At 37.5% G+C, this 22,471-nt stretch overlaps 1 protein-coding gene across 1 annotated transcript in view; it reads right to left on the bottom strand.

The window, feature by feature from the left end:
• The window catches only part of Cd226 (CD226 molecule), a 78,136-nt gene that overhangs the window by 8,554 nt on the left and 47,111 nt on the right, over positions 1-22,471 (bottom strand). Inside the window, exon 4 of the mRNA XM_059246450.1 lies at positions 3,347-3,446. Coding sequence (XP_059102433.1) covers positions 3,347-3,446 — 100 coding nt within the window. The remainder of the gene's footprint in view (positions 1-3,346; positions 3,447-22,471) is intronic.

Raw genomic sequence — 22,471 nt, 5'->3', positions numbered from 1 at the left:
TCATTGTTTTGTTTAAAGATACAATTTCAATTTCTCTGTAGAAAATCTGAAAGCAAGATATTCTTTCTACAAAGAAAAGCTGCTCAGTGATGGCTATTGTTTGCAGTAGATACTTGGAATTACTTTAAAGTACCCCTACTACCTCATCACAGTCTTATCTCTTTATGTGCATTTATTTGGTTTTTGTTATTTAAGAAATTAGTACTCAATTTATTTACTCATTCCATGTGTAAATGTATAATGTATAAATGATATTTTCCTAAGTTTATGTAAGTCAATTCTTACTTATTCTTTAAGAAAATATGTGATATGGCTGTTATTGGATGGATCTATGCCTCTGGCCAGTTAAGTTTTCACTCATAAGAAATGGTATCTATGTGTGTCTATGTGTCTGTTTATGTCTTTCTCTGTGTATTTGTGTGTCTATATGCATAGGTATGTCTCTGTGTGTAGGTGTCTGTCTCTGTGCATGTTTACCTATATTTAAATAAGACTAGTACATACAATGTGGTGAATAAAAGAGAACTTGACTTAGATCTCAAAGCTCTCTTTATGTAACTTGTGGTGTGCTACTTGCTAGACAAGGAGGGATCAGTATCTCTCATCAGTCCTTTTATCTTTACAATAAAGTTAGTATATATATACCAAAGTTTGTTTTGTGTTCAACAGTTGTCCTGGTTTGCCTATTTGTAAGGTACTTCCCAGTATATGACTTTTTTTCAGTGCTGAAAAGAGGAGAGTTTCCAGCATATCAAGACATTATGTAATTTGCAAATGTTTATAAAATGTACGAATAAGCAATATTTTTCTCACTAAACATTAAATATCACCTTACAAAGACAGATGTCCATCTCATGAATAAACTTTGGCTCCTTTGATTCTGAGCAGCACTCTGTACTGCTGGTCATATTCACTATTTTCAATGTTCTCATCTCTACATGTAACAAGCACACACCAGAAGCAGAGGAATTGCTCCCAAGGACATCAGAATCATAGGTGACTAGGTGCCAAGAGTAAAGTCAGGATTTGCTTTGGCTCCTGTCCAACTCAGCGAATCTGAAGCTGCAGCATTATTCTGAACAGGACGACACAGGGCTCCAGGTCATTGCTATAACCCTCGGGTCAGTTTCAAAGCATTTCCATTTGAAGTAACAACCAAAAGAGACTTGTGACAAAGTAGGATGAACATGTGCCCTTTCTTTTGTGCTTTTCACCTACTATTATGCAGTCAAGCCCATTAATCTTTTTATAACATTTAACCAGGGGGAGGCTATGTACTCTCTGGTTCAATTTAGTTGTTCAGGTAAAAGTAATGCATTTTCACGAAGCGAAACCCGTCATGTCCAACGTCTGTGACCCTGCAGAGGTCCCTCCTGCCGCTCACTGTTTCAGCTGTGCTGTCGGGCCCTTTGCACTGCACCTGTGGCCTCTGCCCTTTGCATCTTTTAATAAACCAAGGTGGAGCAGTGTAGAATTTTCTATGATACTAACACTTGGGGGTTTTTACTTCACCTTGGTAATTTCTGGTCAGAAAAAACTTAAGGCTACCCGTGATGGGGGAAAAGGTAAAACTTCCCTGTGTTTCCAGGAGCTTATACAGACACCTATTGAATATGTACTATTTAGACATATTAGTGCTAAATACAATTGAATGCTGAAAACGAAAAACCACAACATCCTCACATTATTATTATAGATGTGGAGGAAGGGACGGCAATCACAAGAAGAATTAAAACACAAAGTAAGATGCAAGGAATGGCAGCTAAGGAGGACAAAGGTATTCCAGGTAGTGACATCATGTCTATTTGAAGGAATATCAAAAGAGAACAGATCTCTGGCATGGGGAAAGAGGACAAATGCCTTGCATGCTGAATGAAGCCTGAAGCCAAATTAGAGAAACTGTATTTTCGTAGCAAAATTCTCCTCCTTTGAGAAGTGAGTTGGGCATGTTAGAAATATGTACAAGGGGGAGTAGTAATGTGGACAAGATAAATGAAGATGCTGCTGTCAAGATCAAGGTATCTTCAGTGGCTTGGTTAACAAGTTCCAAGATTATTCTGATGTCTGGGGGAAGATAACACAAGTGTCAATCAGGAGAATGACATCACCAGTCCTATTTTCAAAAGAAGTATAGGTAAAGTAATGTCAATAGGTTAGGTCGGGCGGTGGTGGCACACGCCTTTAATCCCAGTACTCGGGAGGCAGAGCCAGGCGGATCTCTATGAGTTCGAGGTCAGCCTGGTCTCCAAAGCGAGTTCCAGGAAAGGCGCAAAGCTACACAGAGAAACCCTGTCTCAAAAAAAAAAAAAAAAAATCAAGAGGTGAGAAAGAGAAAGTGTGTCAGAGAGCAAAGTGGGGTGGTGGTGAAAGCCGTTATTAAAGTCAGGTGGCAGCAAAAGAGACAGGGGTCAGGGACAATATGTGGAGATGGGTCATAGAAACCTGCTGGAGAACCGTATTAATAAGTGTGTGTGTGTTTTAATATTATCAGCAAAAGAAGAATGAAATTTCATTTATTCATTTATTAAAACAACCATATTAAGTGCCTGTGCTGTTCCAGACATGCAAAATATCAATGTTCAAAGAGTGGTCCCTTCCTCCCTTGTGCAGGGAATACTCCAGCTGGTACATACTATAAGTTATCCAATATAATTAAAGTTAAGAAGTATGAGAAACACTAGACGAATCAGCAGTGCTCATGGGAGAACTAGAAGGGAAATAAAGGGACAAGTAAGAAAATTTTTGAACTCTCCTCTATGTCAAAATGCAGTAAAAAGTAAGAAGCTTTAGTAGAACCTAAACCTGTGTCTAAGGCCACCCTTCCAGCTCCTAGCTAAGTCACTTCACGTAACATCTCCAGATGGCTTGTTTCAGAAACTGTCAAACCACTTGTTATCTTGCTGATATATAAGCTTCCTTACCTCTTATTTGCCACATTTCAGTTAAAAGAAAAGCTGATGAATGAATAAAACTTTACCCTTGTTCTCTCCGTTTCTTTCTCCCTCTCTGTAGCCCTCTCCAGCCCCACAAAACATTCTCAACTGACAGCTGTTCCCATGGAGGAGGAGAAAGGGAGGATGGAGGTAGAGCAGGAATATAAGGGCACAGTGCCAACTCTACTAATTCTTAAGTGAATGATTCCAGCTTCTGTCTATAATAATACTGTCCCTGCTTCTTGTCGCTTGTTTAAGAACAGTAATTACATATACATGCGCGCGCACACACAAACACACACACACACACAAATCCTGAGTCAGCTTGATAAATTGCTGGGTCATTCGTAAAGAACCTTAAATATCAGAATTATTCAAGGTAAATAAGACCCAGGCTAAGTTGCTTTACTCACCTGTTATAAAACATGATCGTGATGATTATAATCAGGATAACAAACAACAGGGAAACTGACCCTCCAGCAACGGGAAGGATAAAATGGTTATTAGATCCACCTAGAAGAAAAAAATTAGGGTATGAATTAGTAATTTAATTAAGGCCACCAAGAAAGGTAGAAAATGAAGTAAGAATCCATTAATCATGACAGGACAACAATCAAACTCAAATAATCTAATAACGATAGAATAGGTTAAGGTGGAAAGGCATTTTTCCTTGACAGCCTCCTTAATTCTTATGACTATCACAGGTTCTTAATTACCTCCTTGACTAAGCTGGGTTTAACAAGAACAGGAATATGGGGCTGAAAAGATGGTTCACTGGTTACTTCTCCTGCAGAGGACCTATGTCTGGTCCCAGCATCTACACAGTGGCTCACAATTGCCTGTAATTGTAGCGCCTGAGAATCTGACACCTCTGACTTCCAAAAGCACTTATGCTCACATCTGCATATATTACACAGATATGCAGATACACATCAAGTAATAAAATGGATCTTAAAAAAGAACAATAATTGCTGGGGGATATCTTTCTGTACAGTGTGAACATATGTTCATCCCATTGGTTAATAAATAAGCTACTTTGGCCTATGGCAAGGCAGCTTAGAGGCAGGTGGAAAATCCAAGGAGAGAGAAGAAAGAGAAAGGTGAGTCTGGAGAGATGCCAGCCTGCTGCCCAAGGAGCAAATGCCAGCAGACCGGTAAAGCCACAGAACACTTGGAAAAACATAGATTAACAGAAACGGATTAATTTAAGATATAAGAGCTAGCTAGCAAGAGGCCTGCCATAGGTCATATAGTTTGTAAACAATATTAAGCTTCTGAGTGATTTTTGTTTTGTTTTGTTTTTTGAGACAGGGTTTCTCTGTTTCTTTGTGCCTTTCCTGGAACTCACTTTGTAGACCAGGCTGGCCTCAAACTCACAGAGATCCACCTGCCTCTGCCTCCCAAGTGCTGGGATTAAAAGCGTGTGCCACCACCACCCAGTGAGTGATTATTTTATAAGTGGCTGCAGGACCACAGGGCTGGGCAGGACCAGAGAAACTTTCAACTACAAATAATAGTAATTGCATCCATTGAACACATATGCTCTTTCATTATCATATACAAAAAAGTATTTGCAGATAAAAATTATAATACTGGAGTAATATATTAATAGAACTGCATCTTATGTTGACATGTACTCCAGGCAGGCAATATAACTGAAATGTTTACCAGAATTTTTTAAAATATGTTTTATAATACATTTGAGTGAATGTTAAAAGTAGTGTTGAGGGTGAACATGTTACTCCAACTTAGTGTTATCTGGGTCTCTATATTTTCCCCTTGACTGTTTTAGCTGATTGGCCTCTGGCACCACCTTTCTCTGCTCAGAATTCTTGCATCTCTCAAATGAGGTGATGAATCGGTATTTGAAAGAATGGTGAGCTACTGCTTGAGAAATGTCATCTCTGGAGGTACCAAAAGTGGGTGAGAGACTACCCCACTTTTCTCTGTGTCCTCCTGCCCATGGCCACCCTCACCCATCTCCACTCACAGAGCACCTTCTGAGATGGCCCCCATCACTATTAGTTGCTGGCAGAGGTAAATTTGAAGTGAGGTTTTCCTGTTGTCTTTATTGCTCTCTATTGAGACAGCACATTTGCCACTGCAGTCTAGAAATCAATGACAAGCTGAGAGGAATGCCCGTTCAGCTCATTCTACCTCATATTTCTCCAGGACAATCCATACTTCCTAAGTCACAGTTTTACTGAATCCTTTTCTTATGATAAATTCTTAAAGTCAATTATTCAAAAGAAACTAAGACAAATAAAAGATGTTTTTAAGTTTTACATTTGTTTAATCTGTATTATAAGAATAAGTGAGAGCAGCCATACAGTTGTTCTCTTTCTGAGTCTGGCTTATGTCATTTAACAGAATATCACAAGGTTAATCTCGGGGTCACAGATGACATAATCTTCTGTCTGTATTGCTGAATGTTACCTTGCTCTGTCCACATATACCATGTTCTTTATTCATCCCACCACTGATAGACATGTTGGTTGTTTCTATATGTTGAATGCTGTGAATAGTGCTATGTGAACACAGGGAGACAATAATCTCTTCAAGGAACCAATCCCTAGTCTCTTGGATATACACTCAACAGAGGAATTAGTAGGTTGTGTAGTAGTTCTACCTTCAATTCCTTGGGCACCTCCATTTTGTTTTTCACAATGACTATGCTAATTTATATTCCTACAAAGGGTGTACCTGGATTCCTTTACACCACATCTTTGCTAACATTTATTATATCTTTATATTTTTATATTAGCTATTTATCATGTGATTCATGCATGTGCACTTGCACAAGCATGAGCGTGCATGTGTACCTTGTGGTTTTGAATTCTGCTGGTGACTAGTGACACCAACTATTTTTTTCCATACTTTTGGCAAGGTTTACATTTTGTTTAGAAAATATCAATCGAGATCTATCACTCATTTTTAAATTTCATTATTTTCAGTATTTTTCTGATAAAATCTTGAGACTTGTGACAGCCCAGATGAACTTGTAGAATATTATTCCATGTGAAATAAGGCAGATACATAAAGACAAATACTATGAGTCTAAGTGTAGGTGAAATCTAAAAATGCTGAAAGCAGAGAGTGGAATGGCAATCTCTGGCATAGAGCAGGAAGTACAGAATATGAGATCATGCTCAAGGGTACAAGCTTTTGTTATATGAAGAAAAGGTTCAGGGGATATAGAGTATAGTATAGGTAAGTTGGGGGTGTGTTAATTAATTTGGTGATGATAATCCTTGCTCAATATATACCAATCCTTCATATTTAACACACTGAATATATTTAAGCTTTGGGAATATAGATTTAATTTTTTTTTTTTAGAGCTAGAAGGTTGATCAGCTGGCAAAGCACTTGACTCACAATCACAAAGACCTGACTTCTGATCTCATATGAAGTCTGCTGTGGTGTCACACTCTATGTTAAACACAGAAGTAAGCAGACCACCAGGCTGAATTAGTAATCCCCAGGCCAGTGAGAGGTCCAGTCTCCAAAAGCAAGATGAAGAGCTCCTGAGGAACAGGACTTAAGGTTGGCCTCTGATCTTCACATGTGCATGTACACAGGTTCACTTGCACAGATATAAACATATACACACATGAGTACATAGACACAAATTTAGAGTATATGTTTCTCTTGCTTTTTGTTTTCTCCAAATTTTCTAAATGATCTGTTGCTTATGAATCAGAAAAAAACTATGAAAGTATAAGTCTATATGCTTAAAACAGAATGATTTATTGAATTTCAGTGGTTACATTTAAAAGACAAAATGTGGGGGACTCCTTTTTAAAGTAGATTCAGAATCATTAAGAGTTAAGATCATGTTTTTGTTGTGTTCATTTATATGACTTTAGACTATTTTCAACAGAGTTCTCAGTTATAAATCCTAGTTTCAAATGCTTCAGTTGAACTATGTTTTCCATGACTAACCTCTTTCAATAAATCTGACCATCAGTTTTAGGCCCTTCTGTTCAGTGTCTAAATGTTTACAGTCTCTCAGTATACTGGGTGATGGGCATTACAGAGGATGACAGATATGCACCTACTTTATAACTGATTTAGTGGAACTTACATTACTTTGAAAAGCCCTACATGTTTTAACATCAGGCACCAAACAAGCGTTTTTCCTCCGGAAGTGAGTGTATAGAGACACACATGGACCAGCACAGCCTGGAGACACTGCTGTTCCCCCTCCCTTCCCTGTCTTCCTTATGTAGCTGCTCTGGAAGTGGCCAGAGTCCTGTCAGCATGGACCTCCATAAGGCCTGTGTGGATGGAAACACAGAAAGCAAACAGGATGCTTTGGGAAGTGAATCAATAGTTCATAACATTCGCTTTTCCCCTTAAGTTCTGCTAATAGATCTGTGGTTGAATAATGCCAGCCCTCAAGCCCTTCTCCTAAAAGAATTATTATCTGTTCTCAGTGGTCCCTTTCTAATGGCTTTTTTCATGTATCCCAATGCTGTATTGATTCATAGGAGGACAAAACTGTCTTGAACTATGAAGCCATTAGTTTTCCTCCTATCACAAAGGATAAATGCAGTTAAAACAATTTCAAGCAAGTCAGTAAAATTTATAAATGAATAATTTTCTCTAGGCCTATGACCCTCCAGGGTAAGTTTCTGCCAGGCCAAGTATTTATGACTGAGTTATAAACCTTTAGAGAAGACTCATGATAGAAATGCCACTAGATCTTTCCTACAGTACTAGGCAAGCAGAGTCCTTGGCACTGCCCACTGTTTGTCTTTATTAGAGACTCAGGTGGATTGAGGGTGAAGGCGCCGAACAATGTGGAACCTAGATAATGAGGCAAGTGCATTGGGCCAAGTCTTTGATCCTAATATTTTGGAGTTGGAAGCAGGATTATCAAGAGTTCTGTGCAGCCTGGGCCACATAGCAAGCTTGAGACCAGCCTGGGCTGCATGAGACCATTTTAGAAATGTTTGTTTGTTTGTTTGGTGGGGTATTTTTGTTTGATTCTGTTTGCTTTGGGATTTAGGGTTTTCTTTTAAATTTTATTTTGTGGGAGGGGTTGCAAGGGCAGAGGGCAGAAAGGAAGGGAAAGGAAGATGAATGGGATCAGGATGCATGATGTGAAATCCACAAAGAATCAATAAAAAGTTTTTTAAAAAAGAAAGAAACAAGGAAAAAGAAATAAACCACCAAAGAATCTAACTAACAGGACCAGAACATGTGAGGAAGGGCACATTTCAAATATCAGATAAAAGTGTTCTCTTTGGCTCATTAAAAAGGGAAGCACAAATGCCAGACCTTAATCTGTGGACAGATGAAATACACATACAGTGAGTTTGCGTGAAGCAGATAGTCATGCTCTCACAGATTCTGCAATATCAAGTCATTCTGCATTTCAACTCTCAGCATTAGACAGAAAAAATCTAATCTTAAATTAAACAGCAGGAAAATAAAAGCGTAGACATTGAGGACAGATGTGGAGCCTAGTCCTGGCTTCTGCTTTATTTCACTTGAAGAGCTCATACTGGACATTTAATCTTTCACTTTCGTAAGTGGCAAAATGATGATAGAATTAATGCCAAGCATGATTTAAATATTTAAATGGTATTTAAATAAAACATATAGTGGAATTTAAGTATTTTAAACACTATACAAATGTTATTAACTACACAAATTATATATTCACATTTATATTTTATACACACAATCCAAACTAAAATTAACTAAGCCATTTTTATTCATGTTGAAATGTCACATTGAAGCAGTTCTGTATCACAGATGCTGCTTGCTCCTATAACTAGTCCCCCTTCTTCTCCTTCTCCTCTCCGCTTCTCTCTCTGCATGTGTCTTCCTCAGGCCTGGTCATGCTCTCTTCTGTCCCTCCCTTCTCCTAATAAAGCTCTGATAATGAGTTTGTTGTGCTTCATGGCTTTTCTCACATGGTAACAGTGCCACTTAAAGAGTAATACAGCACTGTGTTTTGCCATGTAGTACAGTGGTTCTCAACCTTCCTAATGCTGTGACCCTTTAATTCAGTTCCTCATGTTGTAGTGACCCCCAACCATAAAATTAGTGCACTGGTGTTTTGCAATGGCCCAAGGTCATGCACAACTATCCCAGGTGTCTCTATCATGAACTGGGATTGTCGTTTGCGCAGATCCTACTCCTAAAGTTATGGGTGTCTGGGCCCCTTTCAATGGCTGTAGCATAGTACCAGAGGTTAGGTGGCAATAATCAGACATTTATTTGAGTGTTGTTTTTCACACCCATAATGCTTTCACTCAAGAGGTTAAGGCAGGAAGATTGGCACAAATCTGAGGTCAACTTGGACTACATACAAAGTTCTAGACCAGCCGGGCTACAAGGTAAGAACCTGTCTGCTCATCACCACCACCGCCATCAAAACAACAATAGGCAACAGAAAACCTTCTTGTTGCATCATCACATGGTGGACAGTGGAAAGACAAGGGAAGGTGGCAATGAGAGAGAAGAGAAGGTGCTGTACTTATCCCTCTCTCAGGACTCCACTCTCAGAGCTACTAAAGCACTACCGTGGTAATGGCGTCTATCTGTTGATAACTGTAGAGCCCTCATGGCCCAATCAGAGCTCCAACATTAACACTGTTTCACTGGGGATTAAATACAATTAAACCACACAATATGCTAGTCTCTTTTTAGTGCAGACTTGACTTTATCAGAGGCCAGCATCCCACCTCTAGATGTTCACACCAGCTGTGATTGTGCTAGTTCCCCAGGACTGTGTGTGGAACCAGTCTCAGATGACTCCACAAGCCCCTAAGAAATGTGGACAATAGTAGGTGAAGAAGGGCTCCCAACCACACAGGACCTGAGCATGAGGACAGTAACCAGATGAGCTGCAGCACCCAGTGCTGGAATGGGACAGTCAGAGATCAGGCCCCAGTTGTGAGCCTTCACTTGCCTCACATATCAGCTCAGTGTGGGTAGATGTCTAAAAGGAGGGAACCAAAGCTCCACGACCTCACCAACACCCGCTTCTGAGGTGAGCAGCAAGACTTCTACTTTGGGCAGAATGAGGAGCTGGGGCTAAGAACAGGAACTCTGAAGCCTAGGTGCTAGCCTCTGCAGCCTAGCGCATGTATTTATTAGCTAAGAAGCTTTGAGTAAACTGATTAAACTCTTTGAGCTTCACTTTTCTCGCCTGTATAGGGTGGATGAGATGAAACTGCTCTGAGGAGCAAATGAGTGGTTCTGCATAAATCCTTAGGCCAGCAAACAGCACACAGGGAAGCATGACCCATGTGCATCAAAAACAGATTAATACAAAACCATGTGCATTCAAGATTCAGACCATATGGTGTGTCACTCAGCTTTGCGCTACTATGACACACACCAAGAAGAATAAACTTTGAAGGAAAAACAGGTTTTATTTTAGTTTCCAGTCCATGATCAAGTCGTCTCACTGCTTTGTGATCTGTAGGGAGGAGTCCTATGGGAAAACAGCTGATGGGAGAAGAAAACCACCCACTTCCCACACAGAGCAAGGGAGCTAGAGTCTCATCATTCAGTTCAAGGGCACACCTCTGAGACTAAAAGACCTCTCTCTCACTGTGTCCCACCTCTTAAACATCCCACTACCTCTCAGTGGCACCAAAAGGAATCAAACCTTCTAAATCCATATTACAGCATTACCATTAAATAAATCCTACATATAAATGTGCTGTTTGTGTGTTATGTCTGTCAGGATATGATACAGGATACAAGTCCTGGGTTAAATGTCTAGCATGTGAATGCTATCTAATTTTAAGGAACTGTAAGAACAAACTTCTCTTCATGCTTTTAAAGTGTAAAACAAACACATAACTATAAAGAGCAATATTGTTGTTTAAAACTATAGTTTTATACTCTAGACACAGGCATGACCAGCTTGATGTGACATAATGTTATCATGTATAAAGTTCACACTCAAGAATCGTGCAACTGAGTTACAAAAGAAGTTGCAAACAAACCCCATATTGTTTTAAGTGGTTTATGATTTGTGTTATGCTGCACTCATAGACATCCTGGTTGTGGGTGACAGTTAGACATGCCTGTTAGAATTTAATTACCCACCCAATTTCTCATCTTTTAAAAAACCAGTGACTGTTGATTGCATGACTAGATTTCAAAAATTATGCCTTTCATTTTTGGAGTCAGAGAGAGAAAACAGTAATCAACATAAAGGCAAAGTGAATTGTTTTCATAAACTATCTGAGATTTGGCATATACGCCTGTGTTAAGTACATATTTAAAACTGCCTACACAATGACATATTAACTGCTTTCCAGTTACATAGCAAGTCAATAAGGATTGTTTTATTCTCCTTCACAAATGTTCAGACATATATTTATTCTTAAACACACATACAAATAAGAGTGAAGAATTAGTGCTATTTTTTCAAATAAGACATGAAAAGTGAAGACAATAATATCAAAACAATTATACTTTGTGAACCTGTATTTTTCCATATCTGTAAACCTGCAATCCAAGATTACAGAACTTTTACATATCATGACCCTTGAGTATCTTTAACGTGTAGCCACTGGAAGTACTCCAACCTTTGTTAATATCCTCCTGTCTTAGCATCTGTTTCTTCTTGCAATCATGCACAGCATTATCATTAGCATTTCTATCAGTTTGCTCACCATCAACATGACTAAAACCATCCTTAATCTCTATGAGCCCAACTAGAAGCACTGATATTTCACATTTATATTTGTGCATGGGGAAATCAGGTCCTATGAGTTAATAAAATGTCAATGCCATTTTGAAACATTATGGCACCATGACTACTTTTGAGTTCCAACAAAAATGAAGTGTGCTAAATGCATTCTGAAAATAAATCATAGTGAGGTCAATGTAGACTGCTAAATATTTATTTTACACTTTACAGATGATGAAAAAGAAAAATATATTTCTCTATTGGGTCAATACCTTTTAAGGATTCTTGAATCACTTCAGTGTAAATTATAACTTTAAGGTGCAAATTGGGCTTTGAGGATATATCTCTGAGAGTGGCAGATTCATTCTTCCTCTTCATGTCCTGATCTTTTAAATAAACAGCCCTCTGAAAAGCCATTATACTGCCTTTGAATATTTGTCAAGAATCAGGTCAGTGTGTTTGAAATTCACATAAAATATTCATCCGGATAATTAAATTGAAATACTCAAAACTGTAATTTCCAGTTTTATGTGTGTGTGTGTGAGAGAGAGAGTGTGTGTGTATGTGTGAGAGAATGTGTATGTATGTATGTGTATATGTGTGTATGTGAGTGTGTGTGTGTGTGTGTGTGTGTGTGTGTGTGTGTGTGTGATGTACAGAAGCCAGAGATCAACTGGCAGAAAACAATTCTCTTTTTACCATATGGGTTTCAGCGATTGGAATTCGGGTTCATTAAGAATCAAATACGGTCAATCTTATACAAAGTTAATTTCTTAAAATGGCAATTGTGTTTATGTGTTTGCAAAAGACTTTTCTTATTAATCTATATACAATTTCTAGTATGACTCTACAGAATAACCATATGTTATTAATAATTCCTAGGGGTTTTAGGATGAAATTTGTATGTAGGACCAAAAGCAGTAAAAATGGTTACTATAGAGTCAAGGTTTTTAGAGGATATTTTTTTTTTACAGTCCATGAGGCCATGCACAGATCTTAAGGGGGATAACTAAGTACACAGATTTGAATTTGAATTTTACCTGCCTAAATTCCAAGGAACAAGAAAGGTTTAGTTTTTTAATAAAAACTGAGGGTGACAACATGGCTCAGTGAGCAAAGGTACTTGTCACCAAGCTTGATAACCAGAGTTCCAATCCCTGAAGCCCACATGGCAAAAAGAGAATTGTTTTCTGCCAGATGATCTCTGATTTCCATACAACACACACACACACACACACACACACACACACACACACACACACACACTCACATACACTCACACACACACTCACACAGACAGAGTAAATAAATAAAGTAATAAAAATGTTTTAAAAAGTTGAAATTCACTCTGGGGGCAAAGATTTATCAAATAGCAATATCAGTTTCTAAGAGCAACTGCTTTCTCCTGTTTCTCAGATTTCTTTTGTGTGTGATATTAACATGACAGTATTATTCAATCCAATATTAAGACATGGAATGTATAAAATGACTGCAAGCAAACGTCCTCTTACTTTGTACTTTGGGGAAAATGTATGTATCTCTACATGGGACTTTCAAAAGAAACTATCTGACTACTTGTGCTTTCAAATGCATTATCTCACTAAAAGGAAAAAAATCTTTGATGTGGGCAGAGGCAACTGTGAGGTGAAGAAACCATGATATAATAGGCAATGACTGAGTACTCAATTCACTTGTGATGTTGGTAACCGTGTGTTACATCTGGGTAACCAGCTGTCATTCAGAATGTTTAAATTGATATTAAATTGAGGTGGAAATTATATCTGATCTGCTTCAGGGGAAACTATTTTAACTTTTGAGTGAAATCAGCAGGACTTGGGGATTTTAGTGAAGTGATTCTAGCATATAAAAGAAATGTCGGCCGGGCGGTGGTGGCTCACGCCTTTAATCCCAGCACTTGGGAGGCAGAGCCAGGCGGATCTCTGTGAGTTCGAGGCCAGCCTGGGCTACCAAGTGAGTTCCAGGAGAGGCGCAAAGCTGCAAAGCTACACAGAGAAACCCTGTCTCGAAAAACCAAAAAAAAAAAAAAAAAAGAAAAAAAAAAAAAAGAAATGTCATGAACATTTTATTTTCCGTGTATGTAAAATATTCCAGTGCTGAAACTTATCAAACTGTGTCATGGAAACAGACTGGTCTCTACAGACAAGCTTAGAACATCTAGTTCAAACCCGTGGAAGTAAGAAAGAAGGTCGTAAAAGAATAAAAATCTAAAGCACAAAGCAATTATTAATGACTTAGAACTCTTAGAATACAAATCAACTCATAAAAGTTGATAAATCTCTCTTTGGAGCTGGAATGCTTTGCAAAGTATTTGTCTTGCAAGCATAAGAACCTGAATTAGACAGGCACACATATGCATATATGTGCATATATGAACATGGACACACACACACACACACACACACACACACACACACACAATCTTCCATACTATCATACTTCCATACTATCAAGAGCACAGGGAGTCAAAGTCAAGAAGCTAGAAGCTTTGCCAAGCATGGATGGGGGATCTTAACGATTCTTAGCATTCTACTCTTGCTATCTGCCAGCCATGAGTCTTGCTAATGAAACACACAAGTAGCATTTTTGTTGGGGGAGTACGTACTGTGGCATTTTGGTTCCCTGAAAATACTCCCCTGTGATCTAACTTCATATTCTACATTCTCTAATCCTACAGACTAGACATTAGGCTCTGTTTGTGGTTTTTTTCTTTTGTTTTGTTTTTGTTTTTTAATTTATTTATTTTAGATCTCAGCCACAGTTTTTCCTCCCTCCTCTTCTCCCATTCCCTCCTTCCATTCTTCCCTCTGTTCATACCCCCAATCCACTCCTAACTTTCTGTTTAGGAAAGAGCAGCTCTCCCATGGATATCAGAAAACATGGCATATCAAGTTGCAGTAAGACTAAGCACCTTCCCATGTATAAAGGCTGGGCAAGGCGATCCAGTATGAGGAGTAGGGTCCTAAAAGCCAGCTACTGTTAGGAGTCCCACAAGAGGACCACGCTACACAACTGTAATATATATGAAGAGGGCCCAGGTCAGTCCCATGAAGGCTCCTTGGTTGTCTGTTCAGTCTCTGTGAATTCCTATGAAGCCAGGTTAGTTGATTCTGTGAATTTCCTTGTGGTATCCTTGACTCTACTGGCTCCTACAATCCTTTCTCTCCCTATTCTGCAGGATTCCCCAAGCTCCACCTAATGTTTTGCTGTGGGTCTGTATCATTTCCATCAGTAGCTGGATGAAGCCTCACTGATGACAATTGGACTAAGGCACCAATTATGTTTGTCTTTGTGAGTCTGCATTACCTTACTCAGGATCATTTCCATCCATTTGCCTGAAAATTGCATGATGTCATTGTTTTTAACAGCTGAGTATACTCCATTGTGTAAAAGTACCACATTTTCTTTATCTATTCCTTAGATGAGGGACATCTAGGTTGTTTCCAGTTCCTCACTATTATGAATAAAGCTGCTATGAACATAGTTGAGCAAATGTCCTTGTGGTATGATTGCCCATCCTTTGGGTACATGCCCAAAAGTAGTATATGCCCCAAAGTAGCATATCTGGGTCTTGCAGTAGATCAATTCAAAGTTTTTTGATAATTGACTTCCATATTGATTTCCAAAGTGGCTGTACAAGTTTGCACTCCAGCAATGGAGGAGTGTTCACCTTGTTCCACATCCTCAAACAACATGAACTGTCAAGTTGTGTTTTTCATCTTAGCCATTCTGACAAGTGTAAGATGGAATCTCAGAGTCATTTTGACATTATTTTCCTGATGGCTAAGGATTTTGAACATGTCTTTAAGTGTTTCTCAGCCATTTGAGATTCCTCTTGTAGTGGGTAGCCATTCCAGCTTTGATCTGGAAGTTCCAACCCCCATTGAGACTGACAGTACAAATGCAATGCTGTTCTTTCTGGACAAGCAGGACACAAGGAAAGTGACCACTGTACTCTGCCAAGACAGGGTAAGATGGTCTTTCAGAATTCCTGCTTCTGAAAATGGTCTGTCAGATACTTTAGGCCTGTAGCCAATTTGAATGCACCAACAATGCTGAGAAACATTAGGTGACTGTCCAGGCTGCCAGCTGTCTCAGTCTACTCTTGCACGATTCCCGAAAGTTGCTTGCATCCATCTACCATTTCTCAGGTACCATTATATTCCATCTCAGGTCTTTGATGGGATTGAAGACTAGCAGTTATAGTTACAACTTAGTAGATAGAACATATTAAGTATTAGATTCAGGTTCTTTAGGATAGGACAACTTTTGGAACAATCTTTGTAACATGCCATTTACCTATGCTCTATACTTCTCTGGATTTTAGTATGTGTTTCTTGCTTGATATTGTTTGCATTGGTTGTAGTTCCGTCTTATCTAGGTCATTATCCCTCATTATTCCTGGACAATATTTGGTAACCATTCCTTTGCATATAGTCTTGTATTAGGTTAGAACTTTCTTATTTAGACAAAAAGGGGGAGATGTAGTGGGTAGTCATTCCAACTTTGATCTGGAAGTTCCAACCCCCATTGAGACTTTGGCAACTGTCACGCCTACAAGGCGGGGCCAAGGGAGGTGCCTGGAGACCCAAGATCTGGATGGGCGAGCGCTCTCTCTGGTCCGGGACCCTGGAAGGTGGAGGTGGGCCAAGCAGAGCTCCAGAGAACACCGCTGAACTGCGATACATCTTCCCCAGACCCCGTGACCTACCTATCCCTTAATTTGTAAGTTACGCCATTAAATAAATCTCCTTTTAACTACGTGGAGTGGCTTTAATAATTTCACCAATATCCTCTATTGAAAATTCTATTTATGTCTGTACCCTACTTTTTAACTGTGTTATTTGGCTTGTTGATGTCTAGCTTCTTAAGTTCTTTATATATTTTAGAAATCATCCCTGTATCAGATGTGGGATCAGTCACAAAACAAATCTCAAGAGATACAAAAAATTAGAATAATCCCTTGTATCTTATCAGTTCACCATGGCTTAAAGTTAGAATTCAACAACAATACAAATTATAGAAAGCCTACAATCTCATGGAAACTGAACAACTCTCAACTGAATCACCACTGGGTCAAGGAAGAAATAAAGAAAAAAATTAAAGACTGCCTACAATTCAATGAAAATGAAGGCACAACATGCCCAAACTTATGGGACACTATCAAAGCAGTACTAAGAGGAAAAATCAGAGCACTAAGTGTGTACATAAAGAAGTTGGAGAATTCTCACACTAGTGAGTTAACAGCACAACTAAAAGCACTAGAACAAAAAGAAGCAAAGTCACCCAGGAGAAACAGACACCAGGAAATAATCAAACTCAGGGCTGAAATCAATGAAATAGAAACAAAGAGAACAATACAAAGTATCAATGAAACAGAGTTGGTTCTTTGAGAAAATCAACAAGATAGACAAACCCTTATCCAAACAGCAGAGAGAGAATATCGAATTAACAGTATAAGAAATGAAAAGGGGGACATAACAACAGACACTAAGGAAATACAGAGAATCATCAGGTCATACTTCAAAACCCTATACTCCACAAAGTTGGAAAATGAAAAAGAAATGGACAATTTTATGGATAGGTACCACATACCCAAATTAAATCAAAACCAGATGAACAACTTAAATAGACCTATAACTCCCAAAGAAACAGAAGCAGTCATTAAAAGACTCCCAAAAAAATAAAGTCCTGGGTCAGATGGTTTCAATGCAGAATTCTACCAGAATTTTGAAGAAGAACTATTACCAATACTCCTCAAATTGTTCCATAAAACAGAAACATAAGGAACATTGCCAAACTTTTCATGAGGCTACAGTCACCCTGATACCCAAACCACACAAAGACACAACAAAAAAGAGAATTACAGACCAATCACCCTCATGAACATTGATGCAAAAATACTTGATAAAATACTTGGAAATGGAATCCATAAAAAAACCCACCATGATCAAATAGGCCTCATCCCAGAGATGCAAGGATGGTTCATATGAAAATGTGTCAATGTAATCCACCAGATAAACAAACTGAAATAAAAACCACATGATTATCTCATTAGATGCTGAAAAAGCCTTTGACAAAATCCAACACACTTCATGATAAAGGACTTGGAGAGATCATGGATATGAGGAACATACCTAAACATAATAAAGGCAATTTGCAGCAAGCCAACAGCCACAATCAAATTAAATGGAGACAAACTCCAAGTGATTGTACTAAAATCAGGAAGACAAGGCTGTCCACTCTCCCCATATCTATTCAATATAGTACTTGAAGTTCTAGCTAGAGCAATAAGACAACAAAAGGAGATCAAGGGGATACAAATTGGAAAGGAAGAAATCAAACTTTCATTATTTGCAGACGATATGATAGTATACATAAGTGACTCCAAAATTTTTACCAGGGAATTTCTATGGCTGATAAACATTACTGATAAAAAATTCAGTAATGTGGTAGGATACAAGATTAACTCAGAAAAATCAGTAGCCCTCCTATATACATACAAATGATAAGTGGGCTGAGAAAGAAATCAGAGAAACATCACCCTTTACAATAGCCACAAATAAAATATCTTGGGGTAACTCTAACCAAACAAGTGAAAGACCTGTATGACAAGAGCTTTAAGGCTTTGAAGAAAGAAATTGAAGAAGATATCAGAAAATGGACAGATCTCTCATGCTCTTAGATAGTGTAGGAGCAACATAGTAAAAATGGCAATCTTACCAAAAGCAATCTACAGATTCAATGCAATCCCCATCAAAATCCCAACATAACTCTTCATGGACCTTGAAAGGACAATACTCAACTTCATATGGAAAAATAAAAAACCCAGGATAGCCAAAACAATCCTGTACAATAAAAGAATCTCCAGAGGCATCACCATCCCTGACTTCAAGCTCTACTATAGAGCTATAGTAATAAAAATAGCTTAGAATTGGCATAAAAACAGACATGTGGATTAATGGAATCAAATTGAAGACTCTGACATTAATCCACACACCTATGAGCACTTGATTTTTGACAAAGAAGACAAAATTGTACAATATTTATGTTTTAAAAGGAAAAATAATAAAAAGGAAATTGATCTTTCTGACACACACAAACAAAAGTTTATGAAAATTTCTTCTGCAAAATTGCACTTGGTTTTCAAAAGTTCCATTTCTTTGATCAGTAATTTCTAAACCTCCAATGTGGAATATGACATATGAAAAGAGTCTTTAAATAAGCTATGAAGAAAATGTAAAACTCATATGGACATTATCCCCTCTAAGATGTAAATGCTAATATAGTAAATGTCAAGCTCAATAAATGTTCCTGAGTATATCCTAAAAGGATACTTTGATAACTTTCAATATAGATGTAATAATACCTAAATAAACATAATAATTTTCTAACTACAAAGCATTTATTTTAAATGTGATATGTGTACACCATAGAGTAAAAAATAATTTTTCATATTTCTATCCCAAAATAAGTTTATTTTATATATATATTTCATAAAGTGAATACATTTAAAATATTTTTAATTTTCCTTTTTTGCTAAATATGTGTATTCAATAATTATTAATAAAATATCATTTATTTGTAGCAAACATTATTTTAGAAAGAAAGAATTAGATAAGTAAATATATATACTTAATATACTCACAAACTTCCAATGGAGTTGATTTCTTTCTATTTTAATGAAAACTACAACCAAAGATGACAAGATTATGTGTTAAGAATCTGGACCACACAAACAAATGCAATTACTACATCACTTAATTTCAGTTGTTTTAAGTTATGAAAGTTTAAGACAGTAAATGTACAAGGTTCAAAGACATGAAAGGAATTTGGGCTAATGTAGACACAGCATAAAGACAGAGAGAGCTGACTAGACTCTATAGGAATGAAAGTAAATAGTGAAAGATGGTATCCAGGGAAAGAGAAAGTAGAATAGAATGTGGGGCTATGCCAAGGGGGTCACAGTCAGAAACTGAGATTCTGTGCTGTATCCCTCTCTTCATGTCTAGGCCACATTAGTGTCTATTTGGAACATGTGACCCATCACTAATCCCAGAAGATAGTTTCACAGAAAAATTAAATGAAAAATCCAAGGTAGGATTAATACCAACCCTTCTTCACCTCTCTGAATATGTGAGGAATACTTCCAAACTCATGAGGAAAGCGTTGCTCTGATACCAAAACAAGCAAGCCACAAAGACAATTACAGGCCAATGTCTCTAATGTAGATGGAGATAGATGAAAAATTTCAGTAAAAGACTAGCAAATTTAATTATATAATTAATATAGAACATAAAAGGATTATATACCACAATCAAATGGGATACAAGAATATGTCAATGCATGAAATCAACCAATATACCACATTATCATAAAATGTATATGTAAAAGACCACATGAACATATCAGTAGACGTAGAAAAGGTATTTGATGTAAGTTGACATCTTATCATGCTTTACAAAAATCTCTCAGCAATAATGGCCATATATGAAACTCTCAATAATAAAGGGTATGTATGAAAAGCCATAGATAACATCAGACTCAACAGTGAAGAACCGAAAACTTTTCCTTCAAGAACAAAACAAGTATGCCACTCTCACCACTGCAATCAAGATAATCCTAGAAGCCCTCACCATAGAAAGTAGATGTGAGAGATACAGTTAAAAAAGGAAAAAAACAAATGTTTGCATATGACATTATCACACATACATAAAACCCTAAGGACTGTGCTTAACCACACACACAAATATCCCTCAACCATTGGAATTAATTAATGTATTTTAAGTTGCAATGTATAAAATCAGTATAAGAAGATCATCCATGTTTCTCTACACAAAAAAAAAAATTAAGAAACTAATCTCATTCTTAAGAGAAAAGAAAGAAATGAAGATGGGAATAAATGTAAGCAGAGTTGAAAGACGTATACACTTAAAATTATGAGCACCCTACCTTTTCCAGAATTCTCTTCCACCATCTTTGCTTGGAAGCCAGTAGTGGCTGTCCTTGACTATGACAGAAGACCCATCATCATATCAGTGTGCCATTTCACTTAACCTGCCTCGCTCTATACTAAGTCATGGCCCAGACTGTCTGGGCCAATTTAGTCATCTGATTATAATCTTCTACATACATTCCCCCACCATCAGGTACAAATTTGCCCTCCATGACCTATTCTGCCATGACTCCTCAGCTCTAGTTATCAATACTCCCTCCTATGAAACTTGGTTCAATCAAAGTAACTCATCAAAGATGATTGGACAAGGACTACAGCAAGCCCATCAACCATCAGCGAACAGTTCCTTCCAGTCTTGTCTGAACTTCCTGAGTGAGTTGAAGTCATTTATTTTATTCTCATTCTTTTTACATTAGCAAGTGCAGTTTAAATAATAATAATCTATACCTCATTTAGTTAACATTAAAAGGACCTCACAATTTTTTCCTTGGGACCTGAAATATTTTCTTGAGACTAATTAAAATCTGAAGGATATTAAAGAACACAAATTACTGTAGTTCTTGGCTATAAGCACACATTTCATCCTGTCATTGGCCTCTGTGGTTAGGTTAAAATCAGTAATTTCAATCTGTAACTGTTTCTTACTGCTTCCAAAGCCAAGAGTATACACAAACAGCAAGAAGCTTTCATTTTTTTTTTTGCAAAGAAATTCAATGGCAAATAATTCATGCTTCTGCCACCTTTCATCCTTTATTTAAAATATATCAAGATACATGCCATATATATTTCTGGTTATTAGACAATTGTTGATTAAAATCTCTTGGGTGGCCTTTAATTGATTCTTGTGTGAAACTCAATGTAAGTAGGCAGAAGTCCTGGGAAAACTCACAGGGGTTTGTGTGTGTGTGTGTGTGTGTGTGTGTGTGTGTGTGTGTGTGTGTGTGTAAATTTGAGACCCCTAAAAAACTCATTTGGATGCATGCAATATCATGTCTTGTAAAAGAAATGGATAGGAGCTAAGAGAAGAAGACTATGTAGCAGTTTATAAAACATGAGTCAAAAGCACCTTTACCCTGACAGTTGAGATGAATTAAATCCACCTCACACCTTATACCTGTCTCTTGGCTTTAATCTCTACATTGATTTTTGACCAAATAGCCTCAGGACTTGAGATAATAAAATCACACCAGAGGAAACACAAATCATCCTCCTTGCTTGCTCTCTGGTAGCTTTAGATTTTATCTTTACTTACAATAATTGAAAAAAAAGAATTAAGTCAAAACATACAACCAACGGTTGTCATCTTCCATCAATTATAACTTTTGCTAATGGATATAAAATCCAGTTGTTATTCTTTTAATCTGTCAATTAGATGTCAAAAACTATTTTGCATCTGTTCAAGGCTTGTGGACACTAACAATACCTGTTATTACACTGTCACTTCCATCTGGTGGCTGATTTTTGACATTGTTTATAAATTATACACAGAGAATTCACTTGAGAAAAATGTTGGGCATATGAAGGACATTTTCACTAATTTGTAAAAGTTGAACAGCATCACCTCCTAAAACCCATTCCCCTTGCTCGCTCTATGACCTAAGAAGTTTATAATCATTTTCTCAGCATTTACTAGTAAGACTTCTCATACATGGTTGAAAATGGCTTTTGGACATTTCTGTTTAGGATATTTTCTTGCCCTGTATATTTTGTTGTTGTTGTTGTTTAACAAAAGATGAACATCCATTTTTACTCTTTTTTCTGTCCAGATCCAAAATAACTTCTATGATGAAAGAGTTTTTTTAGATAAGAAGTATTTCCTGTCTGTGCCTATGGGAATAGTCAACACTATTCTGTTAACTTTTCTCCCCTACCCCTGCCACCATATATTTTTTTCAATCA

This window comes from Peromyscus eremicus, chromosome 19, assembly GCF_949786415.1.
Source record: "Peromyscus eremicus chromosome 19, PerEre_H2_v1, whole genome shotgun sequence".
NCBI classification, from domain to species: Eukaryota; Metazoa; Chordata; class Mammalia; order Rodentia; family Cricetidae; genus Peromyscus; species Peromyscus eremicus.
This window is presented reverse-complemented; position numbering and strand designations above follow the sequence as displayed.